The 26,070-nt window shown below is 39.2% G+C and overlaps 1 protein-coding gene across 1 annotated transcript in view; it reads left to right on the top strand.

Moving 5' to 3' along the window:
* The window catches only part of LOC131592121 (potassium voltage-gated channel subfamily KQT member 1-like), a 492,490-nt gene that overhangs the window by 21,133 nt on the left and 445,287 nt on the right, over nt 1-26,070 (top strand). The window contains exons 3-5 of the mRNA XM_058863404.1: nt 16,404-16,530; nt 20,000-20,078; nt 24,361-24,457. Coding sequence (XP_058719387.1) covers nt 16,404-16,530; nt 20,000-20,078; nt 24,361-24,457 — 303 coding nt within the window. The remainder of the gene's footprint in view (nt 1-16,403; nt 16,531-19,999; nt 20,079-24,360; nt 24,458-26,070) is intronic.

The raw sequence follows: 26,070 nt of genomic DNA on the forward strand, positions 1-26,070 counted from the left end.
GGCACAGCACATGGGAACAGTGATCCTGGCTCGGCTGATTGTTTCTGTGCAGATGGAATGTGCATGTGCAGACACATTGCTGAACAAAGAGTAATGAGATGGAGACAGATGTGTGGCTCTCAGAGTGACCACATAGCACTGCCAGCTATTTTTGGGTGATGTTATCATCTAACAAATGAATCGTGCACAGTCAATGAAACAATTTCTTGGCCTCCTTGTGTCACAGCCTTACCCTGGAGGATGACTCTCTGGAGTTTTTCATCCTGTTGTTTCCTTAGTTTCCTTCCTAGAAATGGCCAGTACAGAGGGTCACTGCTCTTCTAGCTACCGTAGAGTCACTTGCATAGAACACATTTGTCTTTCTTTGGTCTGAAATAAATTCACTTCAATTATGAAAGATTGGTTTTAGATCGAATTAAATCAGTTCTTTTTCATAGAGTTGGGAGACTTGTTGTTGCCAGGAGTTAAATGGTTGGACTCCTGCTTAGAGCACATCTTCCCACCTTTGCCTGAAGGAATTTCCAGCTCGATCTCCCATTTGAGCCAGGAAGGTGTTCACCCTACAGAAGTGTAGAGATTGCTGCTCTCTTTACTCCTAGGAGGATCATTACTCTGATCTACTTCATACCACAGCTGACTGTTCATGAAACCAGAGTTTAATCTCTCCAAAATATGGAAACCTGTGTCAGTACATTCTGCCTGCTCTCTTGAAACTGGGAACAGAGGACATTGCCAGTGTGGTGAGAATCAAAACTGGGACAAAGCAACTACTGGATCAAGTTAAAAATTAAATTGGTTTGTTTCACTCCTGAGTGAAGGTCCCTGTAATTCTTTGTATAGCCCTCAGCAGCAAATAAATACTGGCATGTGATGCTTGTGGTATTTTCCCACTTGTGAGAAAACTGCTTCTCTTTATATTCAGGTATATTAACACTTGGGAAGGATCAATTTCAAAAATGTCCTCTTGAAAGTTGCTAAAGCCTGACAAGAGGGATAGTATTTGGTACTAGCAGACATGGAAATGTTTTTCTATTTTCTTAGGGAGGGTGTGATAGTGTGCCAAGTACAATTCTGGATAATATGAGTCACTGGAGTAGAGATGAGACGCTGGTAATAGATGTAGCTATGGGTGTGTCCTAAGATATCAAAGCCTTGTGTTTCAAAAATGTCATTATGTTAATTATATTACATTCTTATGATATCTGGATGGTCTTACAGGAATTTCTTGTCAGGTGTGAAACTGATTCAGACAAGCTCTGTGAATATAAAGGAGAGAATATCATAGTGTTTGTAGCTAGAATAGAAAAAGGAGTTGAAGAAGCAGTTGCTGGAACTAAGAGCAAAAAAAGCCCCAAAACATTTACTCTCTTCCTCCCATTCCCTAAGCATATGCTCTCAAGTCTCTTACAATTCAAGTGAATTCTGGAGGGAAGGAATGTGCCTTTTAGGCCTGAGTTTCAGTGTGAAGGTGCTGCCTTCAGCGAGGCAGAGGACCTGGTTCAGGAACAGCACGGTGACCAATCCCAGGTCAGTCGGTCCATTTGCACACAACATCAATGTGATGGATGGCAGAAATGGCGTTTATTGGTGAAGAATTTGTCACTTTATAACCTAGGTTCACAGTGTCACTCCCATCTGCTTTCATCACAGCTAGGTGCTATTGGCTAATTACAGGGGTCATTACCATAATCTATAGAGGAGGGGGGTGACTCTATCTTTCCGTTACATCCCGATATCTTCCGACCGCCGGGCCCTAGCTCCCCACATGAAGGTCCATCTGTTGTCTTTGAGATGACTGAAAATATTGCATAGCCACAGGTTCAGGTACAGGCTGATGCTGGGCCTCCCCTCTGCCACAGTTGTTTTATTTGATGGTCTTGCTTGGGCTCAAAGGAAGCGTCTGTTCTTTGCACTTACAACATCTAAATCTCCATCTGATCCTCACTGTGGTAAAATCAGTTTACTTCCATGATAGCAGAACTGGTGAAATTGTTTTTCTTGAACTTGAAATGTGTTGTTTGAAGGATGTTTTTGTTCTCAAGCTACCAAGCGTTTTGTGTATTCCCTATCACTCTTAGGAGAGTTCTTCCCAGCTCTGCCTTACATACTCTAACTTAATTTTTTCATATATACACATTGTATGAGCTTTGTTAATTCCTGACTGGGTTTCTTTCCCTCTTCTGAGTGTTTAGTAGCCAGCATTTGAGGGGAGTGACAGTGGCATTGGCACAATGACTTATATTAGTAAACAACAGCAGAATGGGTGATGAAAAACTTAGCTCTTTCTGAACCTTTTATACTTGCAGAGACAGGCCTGGAGTTTCTAATACGGTTAAAAAAGAGTCACAATGACAGTGTGCATGCTGTTTAACAATGTACAAATCTTACATGCATGTACCATTGGGGTTTTTTTTTTCAGATTGTGCCTGTAGTGTAGTACGAAAATGAATTTGTAGCTTCCCCAACCTTGCTTGGTCCTTTATCTGTACCAGTGGAAGATTTCTCACTGGTCTATGCAGACATATGTAAGATCTGATGTATGAAAAAAATCTTATACACTGTGTGGGGAAACAAGTGCAGCGGAGCAAGGCACAGTTGTGAATAGCGTTTGCAACACTCAAGATGATCTTGAGTTACAGCTGAGTTTCATTCCCAGTTGCCCCAGGTTTAGGTAACATTTTATCCTCCCATTTAGTCTCAAGTTCTAATTTTCTAATAATACAGTTATAATTTTATCTGGTTCTATGGTTATTCTGTTGAAAAAGTATTTTTAAAATTTGCAAAGCATCTTGATTAGGCTTTTGTCTCTACAACAAGAGGCTGTAATGTTTTCTTGATGATCTATTAGTTTATGTGTCAGTTTTGATTTGGAAATGGCATCTAGATGTTTCAGGATATGGAATGAAAAAATAAACTATAAAGTGGGCCAGGTGTACTTCCTCCTTTGAGGATTAATCTGTTTTCATAGTTAGAGGTTGTACATTTCCCTGCCAGGAGAGGTCACCATGGTAGTTTGTAAATTTTTATTTTTATTTAATTGCAAAAGACCTTGCAAAAAGTTGTGGGACAATTTTAACTAACTGTGCCAGTCTAAAAACAAGAACAAAATATTATTTTAATCATACACATGATGTTTTTACACACTGTGAGTAACTGCACAATAAACATACGATTTGTATAATGATAGTGTTACAGAAGTAAGTGAAACATTTAGTATCTTGATGTTAATTACTTTTTAAATTTATGAATACCAAGTGTATTCTTGACTTGGAGAAAATAGACTGCTTTTGCTATAAATCATATTGATTCAACTGATGAGTTCAGGCCCTGTGGTACCTCTTCCTTTATGAGACTTTATGCATCTACTTTCCTCTGATGGATTTCTTGCTGGAAAAAGCACCATCATCTCTCTCAAACAAAAGCACCTGTAGTTCACAGTGCTGCAGCACCAGAGGGTACACAATTCCCTCAGAAACTGTATTTTCAGAGTCCCCACTTGTTACTTCTGTTGTCAGTCCTTACTGCCCTCTTGGTTGTTGGAAATTCTCATATAGTGACTACATTTAGCATGGATTTAGCACTCCCATGTTTGCAAATTCTGTTGGAGAAAAAGCTGAGATGTGAAATGAGAAGTTCCCACACCAGATGGTGCTCAAGTTTTTCAGGCCAGACACTCACATTGTGGTATTTAGGAGGAGGATCTTATGGAAGAATTTTTGGCTGCAGATGGGTCCTTGTGGACATGGCTTTCCCAAAGTCACTGCTCAGTTTTGGGTTTACATGATTTTTTCTGCATCACGTGACATGAACACACACATCCTTGTTCTCTAAATATAGGCAAGGCTGTCCAAAGTACTCAAAGTACTCAAACTTCGGAGTGCCAAGTGATAGCTTACTTAAGCTAGCTAAGGCATGTCACTATTTAACAGCTCTGGTTCTGAACTGGGAATCCGGGTGGCCTTTCTCTTTGGAATACCTCTATTTTCAAAGTGAGGGTTTTGAAAGGAGGCTACACTCTTCTGTCTGCAGTGGAGGAGCTCTCCTGTTGCTTTTTGTTTGTCTCTGCTTTTGCAGACAAATGTCTCCCATTTAAACTGTGTAGCCAGGTCATCAAATGCTGGGTCACCTCCAACCTGTAGCAGAGGAGAAACAAGCCTGCAAAAAGCTTAATTGCATGATCTCTGATTTATGGTGAAGTGAATGTATTCTAATAGGCTTGAAAGCGTTTTCTCCATCCCATCAAAACAGTCAGTGTCGGAAGGTAAAAAAAGGCGGGATTTTTATCTATTTCCTGCCTTTGTGCCAGATTATAATTCTAAATCTGTTTTTTGCCACGTAGCATGAACACTTGGGACCTTCCCCAGGTCTGTTTGATGAAGTGATCATTTGATAGTGCAATACATGAAGTTCACAGGTGCTCTTCCTGCTGGCCTCACCACACTATTTCTTACAACTGATAATGGATTTCTTACAGGGTATCCCATAATAATTTGTGGCATTTTGTGATACTTTTGCAGTGTATATTGCCTGGGTGTCACCTGACACCCATGACTGTTCATGAGGTGTCCAGTCCCATACAGGCACTGAGACACAAACTGCCTCAGGAGAAAATACATTAATTCCTGTTTACTGTGGAAGACCCAGACCCTATGAGTGCAGAATACACAGGAATAAAAATAAATTTATGGCTCATAAGCAGTTGCTGTATTCTTTTACTCCTGTAAACTTCTGAGAGAGAAAGCAAAAAGGAGAATCCCTGTTTCTTTCTGAGTTTCTTGTTGGTCTGTGGGAAGATGAAAAGATGGATTGTGAATATTATATTATTACAATACAAAGTATTATTAAAATAGAGATGGAATATGGTTTCATACATAAAACATATTAGGAAAAAAATTGAGTCTGCAAGTCTTTCAACACATTGCATAATCTCAAGTTGTTTGCTGAGTGATCTTGCTGATTTGTCATTGTTTTTCTGGAATCAAATGCAACTGTCAAGCTTCTCAATGTGAATTATAATTTAGTTATTCCTGTGGGTTATATTACCTTGTGCCTAATGCACCACAGAACATACGGAATGATTGTTGTGTGCTTTTCAAATGTCTGAAATAGAACTACTTTTGCCGTAAGTAAGGCTGAGACTAATTAAGAAAGAGCCAGCTCATAATTCCCTTAGTCAAATTTGACTGACTGGGGCTCAGTGGAGTTCTCTGTGCAAAGGGGTTTCAGAATGTAGCCAAGGGACTTGAGAAACATTTCTTGGTACTGAGGGGAAGGTAGAGAGACACATGCAGGATTTTTTCAGTTCCTCTCCTCAAAATATTGATACCCTCCCAAAGCAAAAGGTTAAGAAACATGGAAGTAATTATTTAAAATTCTGAAGTATATATTCACATTGGATTGATTCCACTCTAGGAGCAAAGCTAAACCCTTCACCTCCTACCAGAGGTGGTCCCTTCAGGGACATGCTTGGGGGAGCTGGAAGGCTTCTGTGGATCTACAGAGAAATTAGAATTTCAGGCACTAACTTACTGAATCTTATTCATTCTCTATTTGATTATATTTACCTTAGTGGTATCTTTAAGAATGAAGCAATTGAGAAAAAAGTCCTGGCCAAAATAGTTGAGGCTGTAGTTGATTTTCTTTGGAGAAAAATTGTTACCTGCTTAAATAAAATTAAAAAATAACTCTTCCTCTGTGACTTACCCATCTCACTTGAATGTGGCTGTCACAGGGGGAGCACCAGGTACTTCTGTCATGAGTCTACAGCTTCATTCCATGCAGGAAACAGCAAATAGCAATAAAATGAAAGACAAGCATACTTCTGGTAGGAAGTCAGCACATTCAGCATATTTATCAGGTGTGCTTGGAAATGTATTTTTCATGAATTATTAAATCCACTTGTATCCAAACAACAGAATTTGAGTGCATTGGTTTCACCTAAAAGTTGGAAGTGTAAGTAAGCTAATGGTACTATAAGACACTTAGCAACATTTGGCGTTTTTTCTTCTGTATATTGGCTATTCTGTTTTCACACAGGACATCTGTCATCTTTGCGAGAGCCAGCATGATGGTAAAAAAGACACATTTTCAGTATCAGTAGGTTTTCATGGCATTTGAGTAGTTATTAAACTAAACAGGTCACTAAATGGACATTTTCAGCTGTAAGGACTGGAAAACCTTGAAGACAGGTTATCAGATTAAATTTGGGACATAAGTACACGTGTGCAAACATTTGGACTATTAAACCTTTATGCCTCTTTCTGAGGCTTCATTGTCTGGAGCTGCCATTCCTTGATTGAATCTCCATGAGCACACACTATTCATTTAGCCAACCCACTTCCTCCTTTTACCCCAGCACCTAACTATTCCAATAAAAAAGTGAAGAGAGCCTTGTGTATGCTCTCCACCTAAAACACAGCTGCAGCTGAGAAAATACCCCTCTTTTTCATGTGTGCACTTTAATCTCTCCAGTGAACTTCCCTCTCCTGCTTCCCCAGTGCAGTTATCCATAACAAAACTGGGATAAATTATAAATTCCAGGCTATATATTTAATTTACACACACACACATGCCTGTGTAAAAGTGTTGGGTTTCTGTGTTAATGTGAGCATTTTTTTATATGGTTATCAATGACATTCTTGGATAAAAAGTTGATGGCTTTTTCACAAAGGTTTTTTATTTGACTGATTGAATTAGATACGGGTAAAAGTTATTTGTATACATATTTCCCTTTAAGCTTATTTTTGCATATTTTTTGTTACATTAATGAAATTACTCTAAAAATAGCATAAATATGTATTATTTTATTATTAATTTTGTGGGGGGAGGGAAGATTTATGAAGTGCTTAGGCTTCAGAAAAGTAAAAAACAATTCAAAGATGAAATTAATTTAAGGACAAGGACTATTAAAGTCCTTATTTGCCTTGGGTCTTTTTCCCAGATGAGAGGAAGAAGCAAAGAGTAATGGAATGTTACTACTGACTTTAGCAGAGGTGTTAGATGGCACAGACCCAGTTTAAAATCTGTAATTAAATTATTTTGGTTGTATTTCTGTGGCAATTTGAGTTACCAAGATCATAACAGGAAGAGACTGTGACACGTGAGTGAGAAGAATCAAGTCTGATATGGTTCTTATTTTTATGAAGCAACAGTTTGTTTCCACTCATTATTTTTGGTTACAGTTTCATTAGAAGAGTTCATCCCTGGCTTTCTGTTGATGATAAACTGCTTTCCAGGTTTATTAAATCTGCTCAGAATCCTTCACCATCCATTTCTTCCTTGACCACTTCCAGGAGAAGGGGAAAAATACTGCTGGGACTCTAAATCAAAATGGTTTGTGGGTGTAATCCCATTTTGAAAGCAAGGGTTCTGGAAAATTGCAGAAGACTGGAGAATGATCTCAAACTGACACACAGAGGGATGTAAATTTAATTTGCAGATTGTTTTTGCTGGTTTTGTTCTGGTCCATGTTTTGTCCACAAGTTCTCAACATCAGTTGTTACCACTTCAGTGAGAATTATTACTTTTTTCTGGCTCTCCAGAAAATTGCTGGGTTGTTTTTTTTTTTTTTTTCCTTTTACCAGAATGTACATGAGAGGCAATACATTTAAGGCTCTGAAAAGTGTTTATGTGTAGAAGAGAAAAAGGAGGGAGGTTAGGGCTTTTTTTTGAAGGTGAATTTAGTGAGGTGAAGCTTGATCAACCTTGGTAGCTCTGGATATGGGTGTCTCCTATCTTGCATTAAGGGTACACACAAGAGTGTAAATGTCATAATCTTCCTTGGTTTTTTGAGGGACCACCTGCAAAGCTGTGATGTTTGTCCAGTTTCCATGCTTTTTTGGTCTTTGGCCTGTCTGAGTCTGCCAACTAATGTGTTAATGGCTGTGGTTTTGGTAATGTGGACACCTGTCTAGGACAAAATGAACTGTGATTAATAATTTATGTCAAATTTGTCAAAGATGTAAGTTCCTTCTTTTCCTCCTTCCTGTCAACAATTTATCTTTCCTTTCCATAGACTGTGCAACCTTACTGACTTCATCAGGTTTTTCTGGACATAACCAAGATGGGTTCTGAGAATAAAATAACCTCAGACCAGATGTAGTTTTAATTTCAGCTTTTGAAAGTGTCCTCAGAGAATAATCAAGGAAAATCCAGGAAGTTTTTGCTTCCTTGGCACTTCTCTGCTTGTCTCCTTTCTACAGAGCTTTTCACCTAAAGCAATTGTAATATGCAGGTCCATTAAAATGATTTTTCCACTGCTGTAAACAGTGCTCTGCTTCTTTTAGTGGAACTTAGAGATTCCTAAGGAGAGCAAGAAAATGCTAGAGTGATAATACCAGGAATCTTCTAAAAACATAGACAATTTAATAAGTGATAGAATATTTTGCAAGATTCCAGAAATGCAGGAATTCTTTAACTTTGCACATTGTTCTTAGGATTTGATTTATTATTATTTATTATCCTATTATACTTGGATAAATATTTCTATGTAGATTGTAGACAGAATGCAAACTTAGAATTGGTTGTAGATGCTGTATATAATAAATGAAACTTGGGGAGTTAATTTGCTGTGTATTTTCTTGTGCTTCTGCCTTGAGGATGGCTGTAAGCTTTCTTAGTTTTATACTAATCCTTGGTTAATTCAGGCAGAAAGTGCCATGCAAAAAAGAGGAGGACTGTGCATATTTTCTTGGTTCTCATTCCAGGCAAAACAAGAGGCAGAAGTGAACACAGAAATGTTAACCTAACAATGTTAAAAATCAGAATTAACATGAATATTTGCATATTATTGTAGAGTTTTTTCATATTTTTTTTCCACCTTTGGAATGTTTTGGTCTCTCTTGAGCCAATCAGAATGTCAGTTTTAAAATTGAGTTGGTATTGTCATTCAGTGAAAATTTTGATTTAAGTGTGTTTTGCTTTTTGGGTGCTTTAGAATTCCCCAGGTGCAGATTGCAAGCATGTTCAAGTTAAAATGTAAACATTTTCCAAAGCTGTAACTCATGTAGTAGGTGTTTGGTGACTGAATTACTGGGTACAATTTGGGTTGGAACAAAGCCTAGAAGCCATGTTTGGGTTCTGCTACCGCACTGCAACAGAGAGAAAAACAAGGAAGAGGGGAACAGAGATCTCAATGGATCTGTCCATGTTGTGATCTTTACTAATCTGCTTTCTTTAGAAGTATTTAAAGTGCACCTATCCTTGGTCATGCACAAGTGCTTCACAATGCAGCTCTGAAGAGGGGAGCAATATTAAAGTATTGATAATTAATTAATTTACATGCTGGATATACAGCTCACCTCTGTCACCAATCCTTATGATGATTTTATCTTCCCAGATATCAAGTAGGAATGTCATACAGAGGACTCAAACAGGTCCAGGAGAATTCCCAACATGTTGAAGATAACTCCTTGGCATAGGTGGTTGATTAGGAAAGTTGTCCTCCTAGATTTGTTGTTTATGAGGGAATTGTGGGAAAAGTGATGGCTGGTGGTTGTGTCTTGGTCATGGTGAAGTTGAAGGAGCTGAGTTTCAAAAGCTGGTGTGTTGTAGTTAAGGCCTTGCGCTGCGGAAGAACTCGGGATGTAACGAGAAAGCTAGAAACCCACCCCTCTCTGTTAGGATAGCAAGGCCCCCTGCAATTAGCCAATAGCACCTAACTGTGATGTAAGCAGATGGGAGTAACACAGTGACCCCAGACTATAAAATGTTAAGTTTCCCTGCAATAAATCGCCATATTCGCCATCCATCACATTGATGCAGTGGGATATGGACCGTGCGGCTGAGGATAGCCGCCCGTGCTGGTTCCAGCCAGGGTACCAGCCTTGCTTGACCCCGACATATGGTGCCGAAACCCGGGAAGAAGAAAAGTGGGACAAGAAGAAAGCAAGGATACCCTGAGTCAAGGAACAGCGGTCAAGATAGTGAGTCTATTCTTGACGGGAGAGCCTGGGCCCAGAAGGATGATGGAATCATCGAAAAGGTTAGATTGTAAGTTGTAAATTAATTAAGTTGTAAACCTAATTCGCTTGTTATTACAAGGATTTGGGTTGTCAAAGTCGTAAATGAGTTTGTAAGGTTTATCCACCCTAAGGTGTGGGACAGATGTACTAAAACGCTCGCCAAAGAGATCTGGGGAACAACAAGGAACTGTATGCTGGCTACCCTGAAATTTAGGGTTAGACCTTTACAGCCCCCAGACGGGAGAAGCTCAACTGAGCTGGGAGGGGGGCCGGGAGTCCCCTCAGTCCCTAAATTCTTATCTGCTCTCAGAGAAACAGTGAAGAGCAGAAGATTTTTGGAAAAAGTTATCAGCAATAGCCAGAGGTGTGGCAAAAAAAAAAAAAAAAAAAAAAAGAAGAAAGCATCCCCCCAAAGACATAAAGATGGCGCAGAGAAAGAAGTTGTAGCGCGGGAAAAATATGTCTCTAACAAAGAAAGAGGAATGTGATCGGGGGATGGGAAAGAAAAAGAATGTGAAGAAGAAAGATAAGGAATGTGAAAGAGATAAGACGCGGGAGGCACAGGGATTGGAATGCAGGAGAGGAGAGAGGGGGGGAGCAGAAGGTGGAAGGAAAGGTGGGATGGAGGCGGAGTGGAACCATGGGGGAAGGAACAGCCTGCCCACGGGGGTGGTAGCGAGGCCGGGGCCCAAGAAAAGGCACGGCAAACAGGAAGTAACCGACCAGTTTTGACTTTGACTGAGATACGAGCGGTTCGCACACACACACACACACCCCCCACTCCCTCTCTGAGAAGCGGCGGGACAATACCGAGTTTGTTACAAAGTCATAATTTACTGAGTTTTTAAAAGGTGTTTATGTACCCTTTTGGAGTTAATTTTGTGTTTTAAATAATTATGAGTTTATGCAGTTGGAGTTTTCAGAGTTTTTCTCAGATTTAAAAAGTAGCCCGGCACGGCCCAGTTCAGGAAAACACACGGCAGTACGCTGTCGCCATGGCAACCACCGCTGAAACAAGTAACAGCTACTTCAATGAAACCGCGGAAAGTAAAACTACAAAACAAAAGAAGAACAACAGAAAGCTGGACATTTTTGAGAAGGATAAGAAAAAGAGAGAGTTTTAATTAGACAATTTAAAAATTAGAAGCTTTGTAAATTGTATTGTTTATAAATTAGCAAATTGTTGTAATTAAAATTGAGATTTAAAAATAAGTTTCTATTAAATTAAGTGCCTTTAAAAATAGATTAAAAGGTTTAAATGTTGTATTTTTGCATCCCAAGAAACTTAAAAGATTCTTGTTTTGTTTCAGTAATTTCAAAGTTATGTTAATCATATATTACCCATTTGCTGAGTTTTTGACAATTTTAATAAGGAAATTTTAATGCGAATATTTTTGTTATACAAAACACATATAACTGCATATATACCAATTTGGATTTTGGATTTTAGTTTAAAAATTGGACTTGATATTTTTGAGAAGTGCTACAAAAGCTAAATGACAACTTGCCCAATCCTGTATTGTGGCTTTTTTCTTTGGAAAGGCTGCACTTTGGAGTCTTAGCTAATTTGAACATATACTAGGCAAATTCTTGTTGTGAATGAGTGTTTTTAGTAACATTTGCAGTTATTATGGGTTATTCTCAAAGCTAGATGACATGGAATTGTGATGTATTTGTTAAATTTTTATAATTTTATAGTGAATCCATGTTACTGTTGACTTAAATGTTTTTAAGTTAAGCTGTATAACTTAGATATTTTTTAAAGTTAGGTTTTGCTATTTCCTTTTGTTATAAATAATTATTGTTAAGTTTAAATTTTGTTTAATTTGAATTGTTTTATGTTTTATTGAAAACACTTGTTTAAATTGCAAAGTATAGTTATTTTCCTAGAAATATGAAGACAGCTACAACTGAAGCAACTGTGATAAACCACTGATGAACACCTGCTTGTGGACAGAAATGAATGCAGACTGTGACACCCTAGACTTCATTGAGAGTTCTATTTAGTTGTTGTAATTTTTGCAGTTTTGTTTGCTATAACTTTTTATTTTTCAGTGTTTTCAGAATTTTAAAAAGATGTACCATTGCTAAGGATTAGCTGCCATTGAAGAAGCCTCAAATTAAACCAACTGCTGGATGATTTAATTAGTCTGGTACCTAAGGTTTTTAATTATTTACTTTGTACAAATGCATTTTAACAGTTTGCTGTACTGTAAGCATCTCATAGCTGTTGCTATTGAAAACCTTGTTTTAGAAATGAGTTAAGAGGCATCTTAGGCATCTTTCCAGTTTAAAGCCAGGCCCTGGCCAAGCCTTGACTTTACCTGGATAGAATGTTTGCTAGCAGATCCAGATGTTTTCTATCCTAAATCAGTATTTGAGTTGCTTTTTAACTCAACAATTTGACCCTATTAATATGACAGCTGGATAAATTTTAAAGTGAGCTTGGAGAATCATTTCCGGAGATGATGATCCAATCCTTCACTGATGATTTTTGGTTTTGTTTGTTTATTAACTATGGGATGCTGGTGCAGTGTTTTAATAATTAACAGTATTTTTATATTAATTGATTTTTAACTGTTACAGGTTCTTACTAATTGTATATAAGGTTTTGTATTAATGTTGAACAGAAATACATCTCATTTTTATTTTTTAGAAAACGGGGGAAATTGATTCCCTAAAAGCAATTTGATTAGTGTATTTCATTAACTTCAAGGAGAGAAGTGCCTGTGTTTTGTTGACAGATTCAGAAAGGTCACCTGTTCATCTGACCAGACTGTGTGCCTCTGAACACATGAGATGCAGTGAACAGAGAGGTCATCACACAGCCTTGGTACTCCAGACATGGATCAGAAGTGGACCTGTCAGGACACAGTTGTGTCTGAACACTATACAGACAGCTGCCAACAGAAATTTTATACTGTTATTATGATGATTATATGTGTTATTATGATTTTTCAGTTATCCTTTGTTTTAAGATTTAAAGGGGTTTGAAGAACAACTTGAACATCAAAGCCCTCAGTCACCGATCAGCTACCAGATGACATCACAGGAGCAGTGAACATTCCAGGACTGAATCGTGTTAGAGAAATTCTGTAGAAGATTTGGGAGGTGTAGAGACTCCATCTAACTATATATAAAGTAAATTATAATTGTGTGTTTATCCTTTTAGCAAATTGTTTTCACGCTTAGACTACCAGAACACGTATACCAGAACACGTATGTTAAAAGTAGTTAGATAATAGTTTAAGGTAAAGTGTTTAGTCTGTGTAGTAATTGTTATGTTATTATAAAATATAAGTATTTTCCTTTAAGAGGTAGTGTAAGTATCTTTGAAGGTTCATTTAACGTTAAAGTTTTAGCTGTAAGTTTGTAAGTATGGTGTCATTTACATGGTAAACTGTTTATAGTAATTGTGCTGTTTATAGTCATAACACCTGAAGCAGTGAGCCCCAACCTTGTGGTACAAGCTGAAAACCCATGATCTAATAGTCTAGCCCTTGCATTTATACCCAAAGCTTTAACTCCTCTGCTGACTTTTGTGTATTAGCTGTTATCATCCCCAGAGTCCTGTACCACCTGGATGAAGAGTGGAGCCTGCAGGTGGAGAGACTCACCCGACTTCAGAAAAGAGAAGTGGTGACAGGTGTAACCATAGCAATGCTGCTTAACCTGAGAGCAACTGGTGCTGCCACAGGTGTCTCTGCCATCGTGACCCAACAACAGAGGCTGTTTCAGCTACAGATGACTGTAAATGAAGATCTACAAAGAATTGAGAAATCCATATCCTTTCTAGAAAATCAGTCTCCTCACTCTCTGAAGTTGTTTTGCAAAACAAGTGAGGTCTCGACCTTCTGCTCATGCAGCAAAGAGGCCTCTGCATCGCCCTGAAAGAAGAATGTTGTTTCTACGCTGACCACACCGGAGTAGTGAGAGACACCATGGCAGAACTACAAGATAAGCTGTCTCAGCGGAAAGCAGAAAGAGAAGCTCAGCAAAGCTGGTTCCAGTCCTGGTTCGATCAATCTCCATGGCTAACCACCCTGGTGTCTATCCTGATTGGACCAGTTGTGATGATTTTACTTGTGTTAATCTTTGAACTCAATTTTATATTATCCATTTTCAATACTTTTATATTTTAGCAAACTAGTTATTCATGGAGAGAGGGGATATGTTGTAGTTAAGGCCTTGCGCTGCGGAAGAACTCAGGATGTAACGAGAAAGCTAGAAACCCACCCCTCTCTGTTAGGATAGCAAGGCCCCCTGCAATTAGCCAATAGCACCTAACTGTGATGTAAGCAGATGGGAGTAACACAGTGACCCCAGACTATAAAATGTTAAGTTTCCCTGCAATAAATCGCCATATTCGCCATCCATCACATTGATGCAGTGGGATATGGACCGCGCGGCTGAGGATAGCCGCCCGTGCTGGTTCCAGCCAGGGTACCAGCCTTGCTTGACCCCGACACTGGTGATAGAAGAGGAACTGTCAGCAAAATTTTGATCCTGGATATGTGGAGAGCAGTAGAGGCTGGTTAGTAGTCTCTTGGGAATCTGCTTCTGGAGGTATTGGGAGCTCTGAATGCTGATCACCTTCTCAGGGCCATCCTCTAAGAGCACAGGAGCAGGCAGTTCCAAAGGGTTGGGAGTCAAGCAAGGCTGGCCAGAAGAGCAGCTTCGCTGAGCAGGGATCTTCTAGAACTTGAGGAGGAAAGGGGAGTATGTGAGAGGCCAGGTGACATGGGAGGAGATTCTGTCCCCATGGTAGGGAGAAAATTATTGCAGTCAAAGCTCAATTTGAGTTCAAGCAGGCCAGCACTGGGAAGGACAATAAAAGGGACTTTTACAAATATGTTCATAGCAAAAGGGAGATCAGAAATAGCACTGGGCCTTGGCCTGATGAGATTGATCATATCAAAAACAGCCATGTAGACAAAGCAGAGACGTTTGATGTCCTCTTCACCTCTGCCTTCAACAAATATTGGCCCTGGGAAGTCTGGATTTCTCTTGGGAAACCATGACTGTGGGGGGGATGATAAAATCTCAGTTCACCCTGAGTTTGTTTGAGACTTGTTGCTACAGCTGGATGTGCATAAATCATGGGGCTTGGTGGGATACTGAAAGACCTGGCAGATGTCATTGTGGGACCTCTCTACATTTATTTTTCAGTAGTCTTGGGAGTCTGGAGAGGTTCCACTAAACTGAAAGCTGGCAAATATTGCCCCAATTTTCAAGGACAAGAAGGAAATCCCTGGTGATTTCAGATATGTATGTCTCATTGCAGTGCCTGGTAAAATTATTGAGAAATTTGTTTTGAGAGTTACTGAAAAACACTCAAGAGAAAACACAGTCATTGGTTACAGCCAGCACAAGTTCATGGGGGAAAGTCCCGATTAAACAACTCAAATTTATCCATAGTTGACTAAGGAAAGTCAGAAAATGTGGGGTTTTTTTGTGTTTCAGCAAAGCTTTTGGTCCTGTCTGTCACTGAATCCTTCTGGATAAATGCTCCACCACACAGCTCAACAAGCCCATGGTACTGGATGAGCAATTGGCTCAAAGAGTTGCAGTAATCAGGGTTATGCCAGCCTGGCATTCAGTCACTGGGGAGGACCCTAGGGCTCAACTTTACAGCCAGTGCTCTCCAATATGTTTTTTAAGTGAGCTACTCAGAAATCAAATGCACATCAAGTTAGTTTGATAGCTGTACTAAACAGGGGAGAGCTGTGAACTCCCCCAGGGTACAGAGGACTCACTGAGAGATCTGGATAGACCAGAGAGCTGGCAATCACCAACTGTGTAAAAATGTGCAAAAGCAAGAACTTTACTCTCCCCCTAAGATGAGCCTGTCCTGGTTATACATACAAACTGTGGAACAAGAGGCTGGAGAGCAGCCCTGCACAGAGAGATATGAGAGTTTTGATGCAAGTTCAACGTCAGTCACCAGAGTGCCCTGGCAGTCAGAGGGGTCACCTGTGTCCTGGGGTGCACAGGGATGGAGGGAGGGAGGGCATTGCCCCACCCTGCTCTGCAGTGGTGCAGCCTCACCTCGAGTCCTGGGGGTAGTTTTGGGTGTCTCAATAGACAAAGGACATCAGAATGTGAGAATGTGTCCACAGGAGGGCAACTAAGGTGGGGAAAGGCCGGGAGGGCAAGAAGTGTCAAAATAAAAGAAGAATAATGTTGTGGTTTTCCCTATGATATACTGATGGAATGGAGCTTAAACCATCTGTTCATTCATGCAAATCACATTCAGGAACTGATTATCTCTCCCTTTTATTTTCTGCCTGGCATATTCATACAAAAAGTGGAGAGATTAGGCCAAATTGTTTTAATGCATCTCTACTCATTTGTATTAGTCCTATGAATAAATTAGATGTGCAAACTGTGCTTTTAATGAAAAAACTCAAGTCTGAACTCTTCTCCTTTTCACTCTGCTAGGAAATAGTTCTGGTGGTGTTTTTTGGTGCTGAGTACCTGGTCCGGCTGTGGTCTGCAGGCTGCAGGAGTAAATATATTGGCTTCCAGGGAAGGATCCGGTTTGCCAGGAAGCCAATATCCATCATTGGTAAGTTTTAAACTCTTTTGCAATGCTCCTGCTTGTTGTAAATAAAAATGTCAACTTCTGCAGGGGCCTTATTGCAGTTCTGAGCTATGTCTATCCCTCAAGCATTTATCGGCTTTGTTATTTCTCTTCTTTTGCGTTGCTAGAACTGACAAAATATTAAAATTTTAAATTATTAAAGCCATTAAAATATGGCTAAGGCAGACATCAGGCTTAGAAAGGCAGGACTGTAAAGTAAAGAAATTACTAAAGCTTGGGTAACTGCAGGAAATTGACTAGATTTTGAACACAAAATCCTTCCTTGGGTACAAACAAATTCTTTGTCTGCTTCTAGAGCTGGTCTAGTTTTGTGATGTGACTATGAGGCCTGTAAGGGATCATTATTACTCCTCATTGTGTTCTTAATTTTTTTCTCAATTAATAAGTGCTTCTTAGGTGGGATTGATAGGCTCATTGAAATGTGGTTTCAAGGGGTTCTCTATGCTGGTATGGTGCTTTGCCACTGCAAATATTCATGTTTGTATTGGAGCCCTTGAGGAAGATACTGTGGCTTTTGTTAAGAAAAGCTAAAGAATGGCTACAGCTGGTTGTGCAATCACAGGTATCAGTACTTTATTTTAACCTTTGAAATTCCCCTAGAAATACCATACATTGGAAATCAAGGTTTGCTTTTCCCCATCAGATGCAGATGGAACAGTGTCTGCACTGACAGAACAAGCTAAACTTGGAAAATACCTTTGCTGTGAATGATCAAGTCCTGCTGAATCATCCTGTCATTTTCAAATCAACATGAATAAAAAACACTGGAAAAAGAAATTAAAGGATTAGAACAGAAAGTAAAACATGCATTCATTTTATTTCTTCATTAATACAAAGGTCTATTTTAAAATCAGAAAAAAAATCCCCTAAAATTTCTTTGACAGCTGTGAGATTTGTTCTATGGGTTTTCATTCCCTCTGTAATTTGAATTAGTTCTTAGAAAGTTTAACATGGAAAATTCCAGGCTGAGGTGTAAGAAATGTTCTGGGACACACAGGCTCAGTAAATAGACAGGAGCTGGATTCTGATGCAAAGGTCTGGGAGAGGAGCGCTTAAAAAGACTGACAAGCTTCAGGAGCTTGAAGGGAAATCAGCAGGGGCTGGAAATATATGGGATTGAAAGGTGACAGTGAAAGGGCAGGACATGCTGGAGACCCAGGCTGTAAAATAAGGCTGTTTGGATCAGTAAGCTGGGATTAATAAGGGAAGTCTAAGGACTGGAAACAGATGAAAACTAGGAACAGAAGAGAAGCAGAGATAGAAGAACAGGTTTGGAGAGAAAAAAGAAAAAGAAATATCTCTACCATGAAGAACACTTTCATAAAAGTAGAAAGTACAAATGAAGAAATCTCTTCCACTACTTGGTTGAACTCATTTTCTAAGCATCAGTTTTTTCCACCTTTAGTGCCTGTCATCAGATGGATATGTGTATGTCTGATAATTAAGTAAAGACATGATGCATCATTTGCTAAGGGCAAAGATTTCTGTTGTGAGAGGAAGAAAACCCACCCTAAATTCCAAAGTTTACAGATATATGTTCACACACATACATGATAAAGGAACAGCATAAAAACTTTGTAGTCAGGCATTCAAATGGAATTTGAATGGAACTTTCTTTCTTAGCCTCATCCCTCCCTTTATTAATTTTCATTTTCATTTTCATTTTCATTTTCATTTTTATTTTCATTCACAAACAGTTACTGTAGTACAGTCTTTAAACTGACTGTGTGCTTTCACTTGAGGAGTAATCTAGCTTTTACAGCAAAAATCAGATTGATACTAGAAATTAATTTAACTCAGAGAGTGAAGGATGCTGTTGCTTGTAGAACTTCTGCAATATTTGTTGCAGCAACTACATGGTTGTGAGTGAGGCAGGAGAACATTAAAAGAGAGAGGAAAAAACAGGTTAACTTTGCTGAAGGAAAATGTTGTTGCTGCTCAGGTTGGATCCCATCCTGCCTCTTGCCCAGGCATCCCATGGAAAGTTGGTTAAATCAGTTTTCATAAGTGGGCCTCATTTTCTGAATGTCCAAGGGAAGACTTTGAAGTTGGGTTGCAGAGGTTCTGAGCCCTCACAGCTGCAAGTGAAGCCATCAGGGCTGGTATTTTGAAGTGCTATATAATGTTAAATGCTCTGAAGAATAAAGTACTGCCTGTTTCAAAATGGCAAAGGAAAGTTTACCAAAACTTTTCCTGATTCTGCCTCCATTTGCTACTCATTTATAATACTACTCTTTATTTTTTGGCTAGAATTTGAAAGGGAAGCATTTAGATGCTCTAAAAAGGTTTTCCAGAGAAATGCCTGTGAGGAAATTAAAAGAATGTCTTCTCAGGATAATGTTACAGCAAGGTTCAATAATAAAAAGAAATGAACTGGGATGAGGGGCAGTAAGGGATGCTGGCACTGTGAACTCAATCTATCATTTGCATTGTATAAAGCTGGAACTCTGTAAATTGCAGAGTTGTGGAAGCAAACAAAAAAAATATGGAACTCTGGAAACAATTATATTTTCATACAAATAAAGACAGTATCACAAAGTAAACTAACAATTCAGATTTTGTTTTTTAGCCAGCCTTTGTTCTGACAGTTCCCTTAGCTTTGAAAGCTTGGCTTTACAGCTTTGATACAACTTTCAAACTAAGTGTATGTGTGTATGTTTGCATGATACTTAATGGATTTCATTATTGCATGATGCAAACCCTTGCATTTCCTCTTGGATTAGAAGCCTTGAGTCAAAATATGGATTCATTTCTAGGGTGCACAAATGCCTTTGCGTTGTAGTCCACAACCTCAGGATCGCATCCAAGGAAGTCGCAGGGTTATGGGGACCAGCATGTAATACAACGAGACGGGCTCCTGTTCATGAAACCATTTATTCAGCATGGGAACAAACTCAGATCCAGAGCAGAGAGCCCCGAAGAGAGGCAGAGCAGGGGTTTTTCAGGGACAGAACTCTTGAGGGTCTCCACCTTTGAGGGTGGAGTTCAGGGTCAGGGACCACTAGAAACACAGCAAGGGAGAAACCCCCCAGGGACTCAAACCCAATCAGAACCCCTGGGCCGCCCTTCACAAGGGGTTTGGGGTGGGACAATGCTTATCTGAAAGTTACTCTTTGCCTCCCCGAGGCACGTCACAACACCTTTGTTTTTTTTTTGTGGCATACTGCCTGATCCATCGGGCTCTTTGAAACTTCTGTCACTGAATTCATCCTGGAAGAAACTGTAGCCACTGGGGTTTTGATGTGAAACTATTACATAGACTTAACATGCCCACCAAATTCATCTAACAAGTTATTTTTTTTGAAGTGTTTTCCTTAGTCTGTATTTGTTGTGTTTCTCAGTGCTGAGATTAAAAAAACAAACAAAAAACCCCAATACATTCTTTCTTCTTTTGATTGTTTGTTTATTTATTTATTTGTATGTTTTTTAACAGATCTGATTGTGGTAGTAGCCTCAATTATTGTTCTGAGCATAAGATCTAATGGACAGGTGTTTGCCACATCTGCAATAAGGTATGTTCTCCGGTCACTGCAGCTCTTCACTACCACAGAGGTTATTAGATGTGTATCTGATTGCCTAATTTCCAATTTAGCTGCATGTCTGATTTTCCTACCACAGGGAAAGTTACTCTATTGAAGTACTGGGCAGTAGAGGATGGATGCTGCTCTGCTTGGTGACTGGTTGGGAAATGAAGTGCAGGAACAGAGCAAATGAAAAATGGTGGGAATGTCGAAGCCAAGTAGAAAAAACAAAATGTGTCCTATTTAAAACATCAAATAACTGTCTCTGAGACAAGAGAGAATTACAGAGTATGGGTTTATTTAAGAAGTAATCCAGACAGCACTTAACTCAGTGCTGTTTGAGTATGAGTAATTATTTTGTTTAAAGAGTAATTATCCTTTGGTGGATTTGTTTGGCACAAGTAACTCACACTGTACATCAACCAGAAACATTTGATGTCCACAGTGTTTGTTCAGCTTGCATCCAGTACTGCAGGCTTGTTTTGGGAGGTGAAGTAGGTAAACAGAAGAAAAGAATGATAAGCAGCAGGTGTACTTCCCACTCCTAACCCATTCCAAGATGTGCTGCATGTTCTGTCACAAGCCTCTGCTTCCCAGTGGAGTGGAATCACTGGGAAGTGGGAATGTCCAGGCTGTCTAAACTGTCTAGCTCTGTAGGTGAACACTGGGGGGACTACATGTACAGAATGTTTTAAGGTAACTCTTAATGTGGAACATTCATCCTTACCTGGTAAAGACTCCATCCAGGCAGAAGGAATATCGGCTCCCATAGGAAAAGAGGAAGGTGCATGTGAAAATTCCAAGGGTTGTGTTTTTTTTTAAATTTAACTAGAAGCATAGGAAGGACTTCAATGAAAAGGCTCTGTGTGTTTATATGTGAGCCCAATGGGTTTCGGGCTCAGCGCAGCCTTTCCCAGTGCTAAGTCCAGAGTCACTGTCTTACACCTCAGAATGCTGTCTAACACAGAACCTTAACCCACATCCCTGCAGTGTTATCATTGCTCCACTGAAAAGCCAGCAGGGTCAGGCAAGTCTGAATTAAAAATCAAAACCTACACCCACAAAAAATCTTGAAGATTGCTAACAAGAGCCAAAAACACCTCTAGCGACAAATTTTTCAGGTAGATGAATTCAGCGTTCATCCTTTCCTGCCCTTCACTGGTTTGTTTCAGGGATAAGATAGTAAGATGACTATAGGCAAACAAAATCCATTGTCAAAAGGGTGACTCAAATATTTTTATGGAATAAAATGGTGCTGAAGAACCATATTGATAATTGTTATAGATATATTTTATATTGTTGGCTTTTCGCAAATATTAAAATGAATGTTATGTGCATAAGAATGAGAAATTTTGTTGTATTAATATAGTTTTCTTTATTTCTGTTATTGATGAAATTTAGAAATAGTAGTATAATACATATATGCTAGGCTATGGCATAGTATTAAAATAAAAACTGCTTTTGTTTGTATAACCCAAAGACTGAGGAAGAAAAATAGCTAGAGAACTCCTGCATTTGTAAACTATCTTATCCAGATGAAGACAGCAGTGACCAGAACTCTGGGGGAGGAATTTATTGCATTTCTGGTATCAGAGAATGTAAATATTAAAAATGAGATTCACTTAATAGATTATAAAAAGTTTAATATAAATAAAAAGACAATTAGGAGACAAAGGAAATAAAGCAAAGGGTTAAAACGGCCAGGTGCCCTGGCGGGTTGCCAGGAACACACCTGGTATCTTGGGAACAATCTTTTTATCCCCTCCTGCTGTGAGGATTCTATGCATATTCAAAACATGTCCCCTCCCTAGCTCCACCTTCTTAGAATATGCTTTTGCACAATTTTTATTTTCTGCTGGTCAGCACTATTGTTGCTGGTCATCATTATTCTTGCTGGTCATCATTATTTTTGCTGACCACCATTATTTTGAGTCTGGTTTCCTTTCTTCTGCAAATGATCAGTGTAGATAAAAGTCCGGGCCTCTCATCCTTCCTTTGAGGGCAGCTGGGCTTCACATCTTCTGCTGATAACAGTTTGGGCTCTATTGTTCTCCTGATAAGCAGCTTGGGCCCCACTGTCCTTGCCCTCTGGGGTTTCCTTGCCCTGTACCTAGGAAATTCTTTTAAGCTTAAAACTTGTTAGCAAGAAAAAAGTACATACATAGCTAAAAAGTATTTGTCGTGGTTTCAAGCTAGTAATAAAAACTTATTTATTTTTTTTGCTAGAGATATGGATTAAAATAAGAGCAAAACAGGCTTAAAACTTAAAAGGAATAAAGACAGTTTATTAACAAACTACTAGAATAAAAATACCAAAATAAACTTTCAGAGAACCCTTTTACTTTTCACTACTTGATCATTTCTTTGTACACATAACAACATAGAGACAAAAAAAAAAGTTTTACAATCTTGGTGGTCAAAAACAGTTTCAATTTTAGAGTCTTTTCATCAGTCCCCGTAGAGAAACAGAAGTCTCTTTCTGCTAATCCATGGAGTTTCTAGAGTCCACTCCTCCCATCTCACACCACTCTGAGGTGTGCAATGGGTCAAATTGAATCTAGGGATGCTATTTTTAAGGATAAGTGATTCAAAGCAGAAATCTTTTTCAGTTGTCTCTGTGAGCCCTCCTGGAAAACAGCCATCTCCCTGGCTCCTTTGAGGCTTTAAAATCTTCACTTCACTCGCAAGTTCCAGCAACTCACAGCTTCATAATCATTTTTCTTTTCTTTAAAGTCCACACTTTGAATACTCTATTCCTCCCATACTCTAGCCATGAATTAAAGGAGTCTTTAAACTACTGTCCATCTCCATAGCTGCAACAGAAAGACTTTTCAGCAACAAGCATCTTCTTTTTCTCTCTTTCTTATTTAAACTTAACTCTTTTCTTCACTGTTTCTGGTAGGTTTATGATGTCTTACATGTTAATTGTCTCTCTTTCTCTGTCTGTTCTAAGAAAAAGGAGTAATCTGTTGTTTATCTAGGTAATAAAGGAGTTAAAAGAAGAAAGCTACAAAAGTTCATAGTGTCCGGTTTCAGTCTAGCAACAGACTTTGAAAACTAAACAAAACTGCTAAACTGCTTTTCTCTCCTTCCCCCCCTCCCTGCGGCCTTGTCCCGGGCCTGGGAGGGGGGGGGGGGGGGAAAAGCCAAGACAGAGCTTGTTACCTCTCCAAAACCGGAAACAAAAAGAGAACGAGACAGCTCTGAGTGTACTTCTTAAGGGAGTGTTTACAAGTTGAATTCACTTTTTAATGGTCAGATCTGCTGTCAATTCTTGAAATGACTGATAATTGGTCAAGAAGAAAAACTCCCATCAGTCACCAGTAGCTTCAACTTCCTCTTTTTTTTTCACTCGGTTTTAAAGGTGAAGTTAACCCATGATAGTATTTAACATATAATATTCATCTGCGAAAGCCAATATCACAATACAAATTTATAACATAAATCTCAATGGTGCCAAGAAGATTGATCTATTGGGAAGGGGGCAAGAGAAAACTAAACAGAAGAACACCAAAGATCCTAAGAAGAATGTATGAATATGTATGAGAATTTATGGATATGTAGTAGGATTCTGTTTTTAAGGGACAATCCTTTGTTAGTAAGGTGTGCTCTCTCGGCTGAATGCAGAGACACCCGGCCGTATCTGTATACTTTACTTTATTTCTTTCTCCTAATTGTTTTTTTTTTATTAAACTTTTAAATTCTATAAAAATTATGTGAATCTCGTTTTTCACAATAATTATTTTAATTTAGTTGAAAATATTTGGAGCTTATGATTGATTTAGTTATTCTCCTAAAAACACATAGGACTATCTTTTTCCAGTTATATCAGATAGATTTCAATAACTCACACAACAAGGATTTCAGTAATGCTATATTTGATTCATATTCTGCATTTGGCAAATAGAGAAAACAGTTTGCTCATATTTATGTTAGCATTGCCTGAAGCATTGGTTTTCCTTGGAAAGGAGCCATTTAAAGATTGGAATCATATAAACTATACAGGTTTGCTCTGATTTTGTTTATTTTCCCATTAAATAATTGTTTTCATAGTCAGTATTTCTGAATAAACTTGACTATAATGAAATGTGATCTAAATACAGAGATGCCTCAAGCCTGAGATACCACCCCAGGCAGGGGCAGTGATATCACAGTCCTTGAACATGGCAGTGTGTTAATGGATATAATCAGTTATAGGTGGATAAGGCAGTATTGTCCTCAAGCATTTTTATGTATTTATTGTATTTGTTTTGATACTTTGCTTTCTTTACAGGGGGATCCGTTTTCTCCAGATCCTTCGGATGCTTCATGTTGACTGCCAGGGAGGCACCTGGAGACTCCTGGGGTCAGTGGTTTTCATCCATCGACAGGTACCCAGCCTTTAAACATGCCCCTCATCTTTTTATTTCAGTAAATTCTCTCTGTGGGCTTCAAATCATGGTCTGGTTTAAATGAACTGTTGCATTGCAAGAAAAAAAATAGTTTAAAGGTCCATCATGTGTTTCTTCACCTTTTAAAAAGGGAAGCTATTCTTTGCTATTCAGGGCAGTGTATAGGATATAAACACCAGTGTTTGGGTTTATTAGTTAACTGTTGTACTCTTTGATGTTATCCCTCAATGCGATTTCTTAAATGCAGTTTTGTGGACTGCCTTTCATATTGCAAGTTCTCCCCACTATCTCTGCAGAGGATGCGCTCCTAGCTTGGTTTTCCTGTAGAACACCAAACAAGAGTGGAAAAACCATGCTAGAAGTCAATTATTTAAATATTTCTGTTTTGTTCTTCTTGAATACAGAGCTTTCAAATTCATTCTCTAAATAAAAAAATATAAACTATGTTAGGATGCGGTGTAAGAAAAATTACTTAAAGGGTGTGGTCATAGGGGCAAACCCGTGGAATTTTTACCCATTAGTTGCGGGGGGGGGGGGGGGGGGGGGGGGGGAGACAACCTAACTGTGGGTACTTAGTGGGTGCTCGACAAATCGACAAAGGACAAAGAGTGGCTGAGCCCAGGGCGGGGAAGGGGGCAGGAAAGGAGGGTGGGGACAGTTTTTGGCTGGCTTTCTTCGGCTTCTGGGAGAGACATTTTTTTTTGGGCGCGGAGCAGCTGTGGTAGGGAGAAGGGATTTTCGCCATCACCCAGACGGAGCTGCTGCTTCTTCTTCTTCCCTCTGTCAGGAAAATTAATCCACAAACACCAGAGGTTTATGTCCAAAAAGGAGACAGAGGAGTCCTTCTTCTTTATTCGAATAAAGGGAGAGGCCATGGGACATTCCCCTGGGGTCTCTCAAATTTTTGGAGGGCGCAGCCTCCTTTTTATCCTAATTCCCGGCCACTTGTCCCTTCTCTCTTTCCCCATAGGCTGAGGTACTTGAGAGGTACAGGCTTCCTGGAATGCCTGATACTTGCGATACCTTCCCCCCCCCCCCCCCCACCATGCATAATCCCTTCTTTATTCTTAACTTTTGTGGAATTCATGGTGCTCTTTCAGTGCCTCTTTGATCTTTTAGTGGAATCCATCCCATTGTTTCTGTTGTCTCTCACTGATAGCTGCATCTTATCAGCAGACCCACAGCTTGTTTATAAAGACAAACCTGTCATTCTTCTCAATCCCTCCTCTTTTAATTTTTGTTAATAATTGTCTTTAGAAACTTTAGTTATCATTGACTTAATTTCTTTTTCTTGGGTCTTTTTTTTGGTTTTGCAATTATTTGCAGTGGCATCACTCTCGGCCCTTTTGTAGCCATCTCTGGGTCAGTAGGCATGGCTACTACCTGCATTCTTTTGATTACATGTTGAATGAGTTAAGCAAGGGATAATGCATGGTGAAAATAATAATAAGCAAGGGATCATGCATGGTAAAAAGATTAGAGTTGCTACAACTGGAACAGTCAGAAGGAGGGCAGTTGGGGTCAAACAATTTAAACTTAAAGTCTAGTCACAAAAGCTCTTTTCTACATATGTGCTTCCTGTTCTATTTAGG

The sequence above is a fragment of the Poecile atricapillus genome, chromosome W (assembly GCF_030490865.1).
Source record: "Poecile atricapillus isolate bPoeAtr1 chromosome W, bPoeAtr1.hap1, whole genome shotgun sequence".
Classification (NCBI taxonomy): Eukaryota; Metazoa; Chordata; class Aves; order Passeriformes; family Paridae; genus Poecile; species Poecile atricapillus.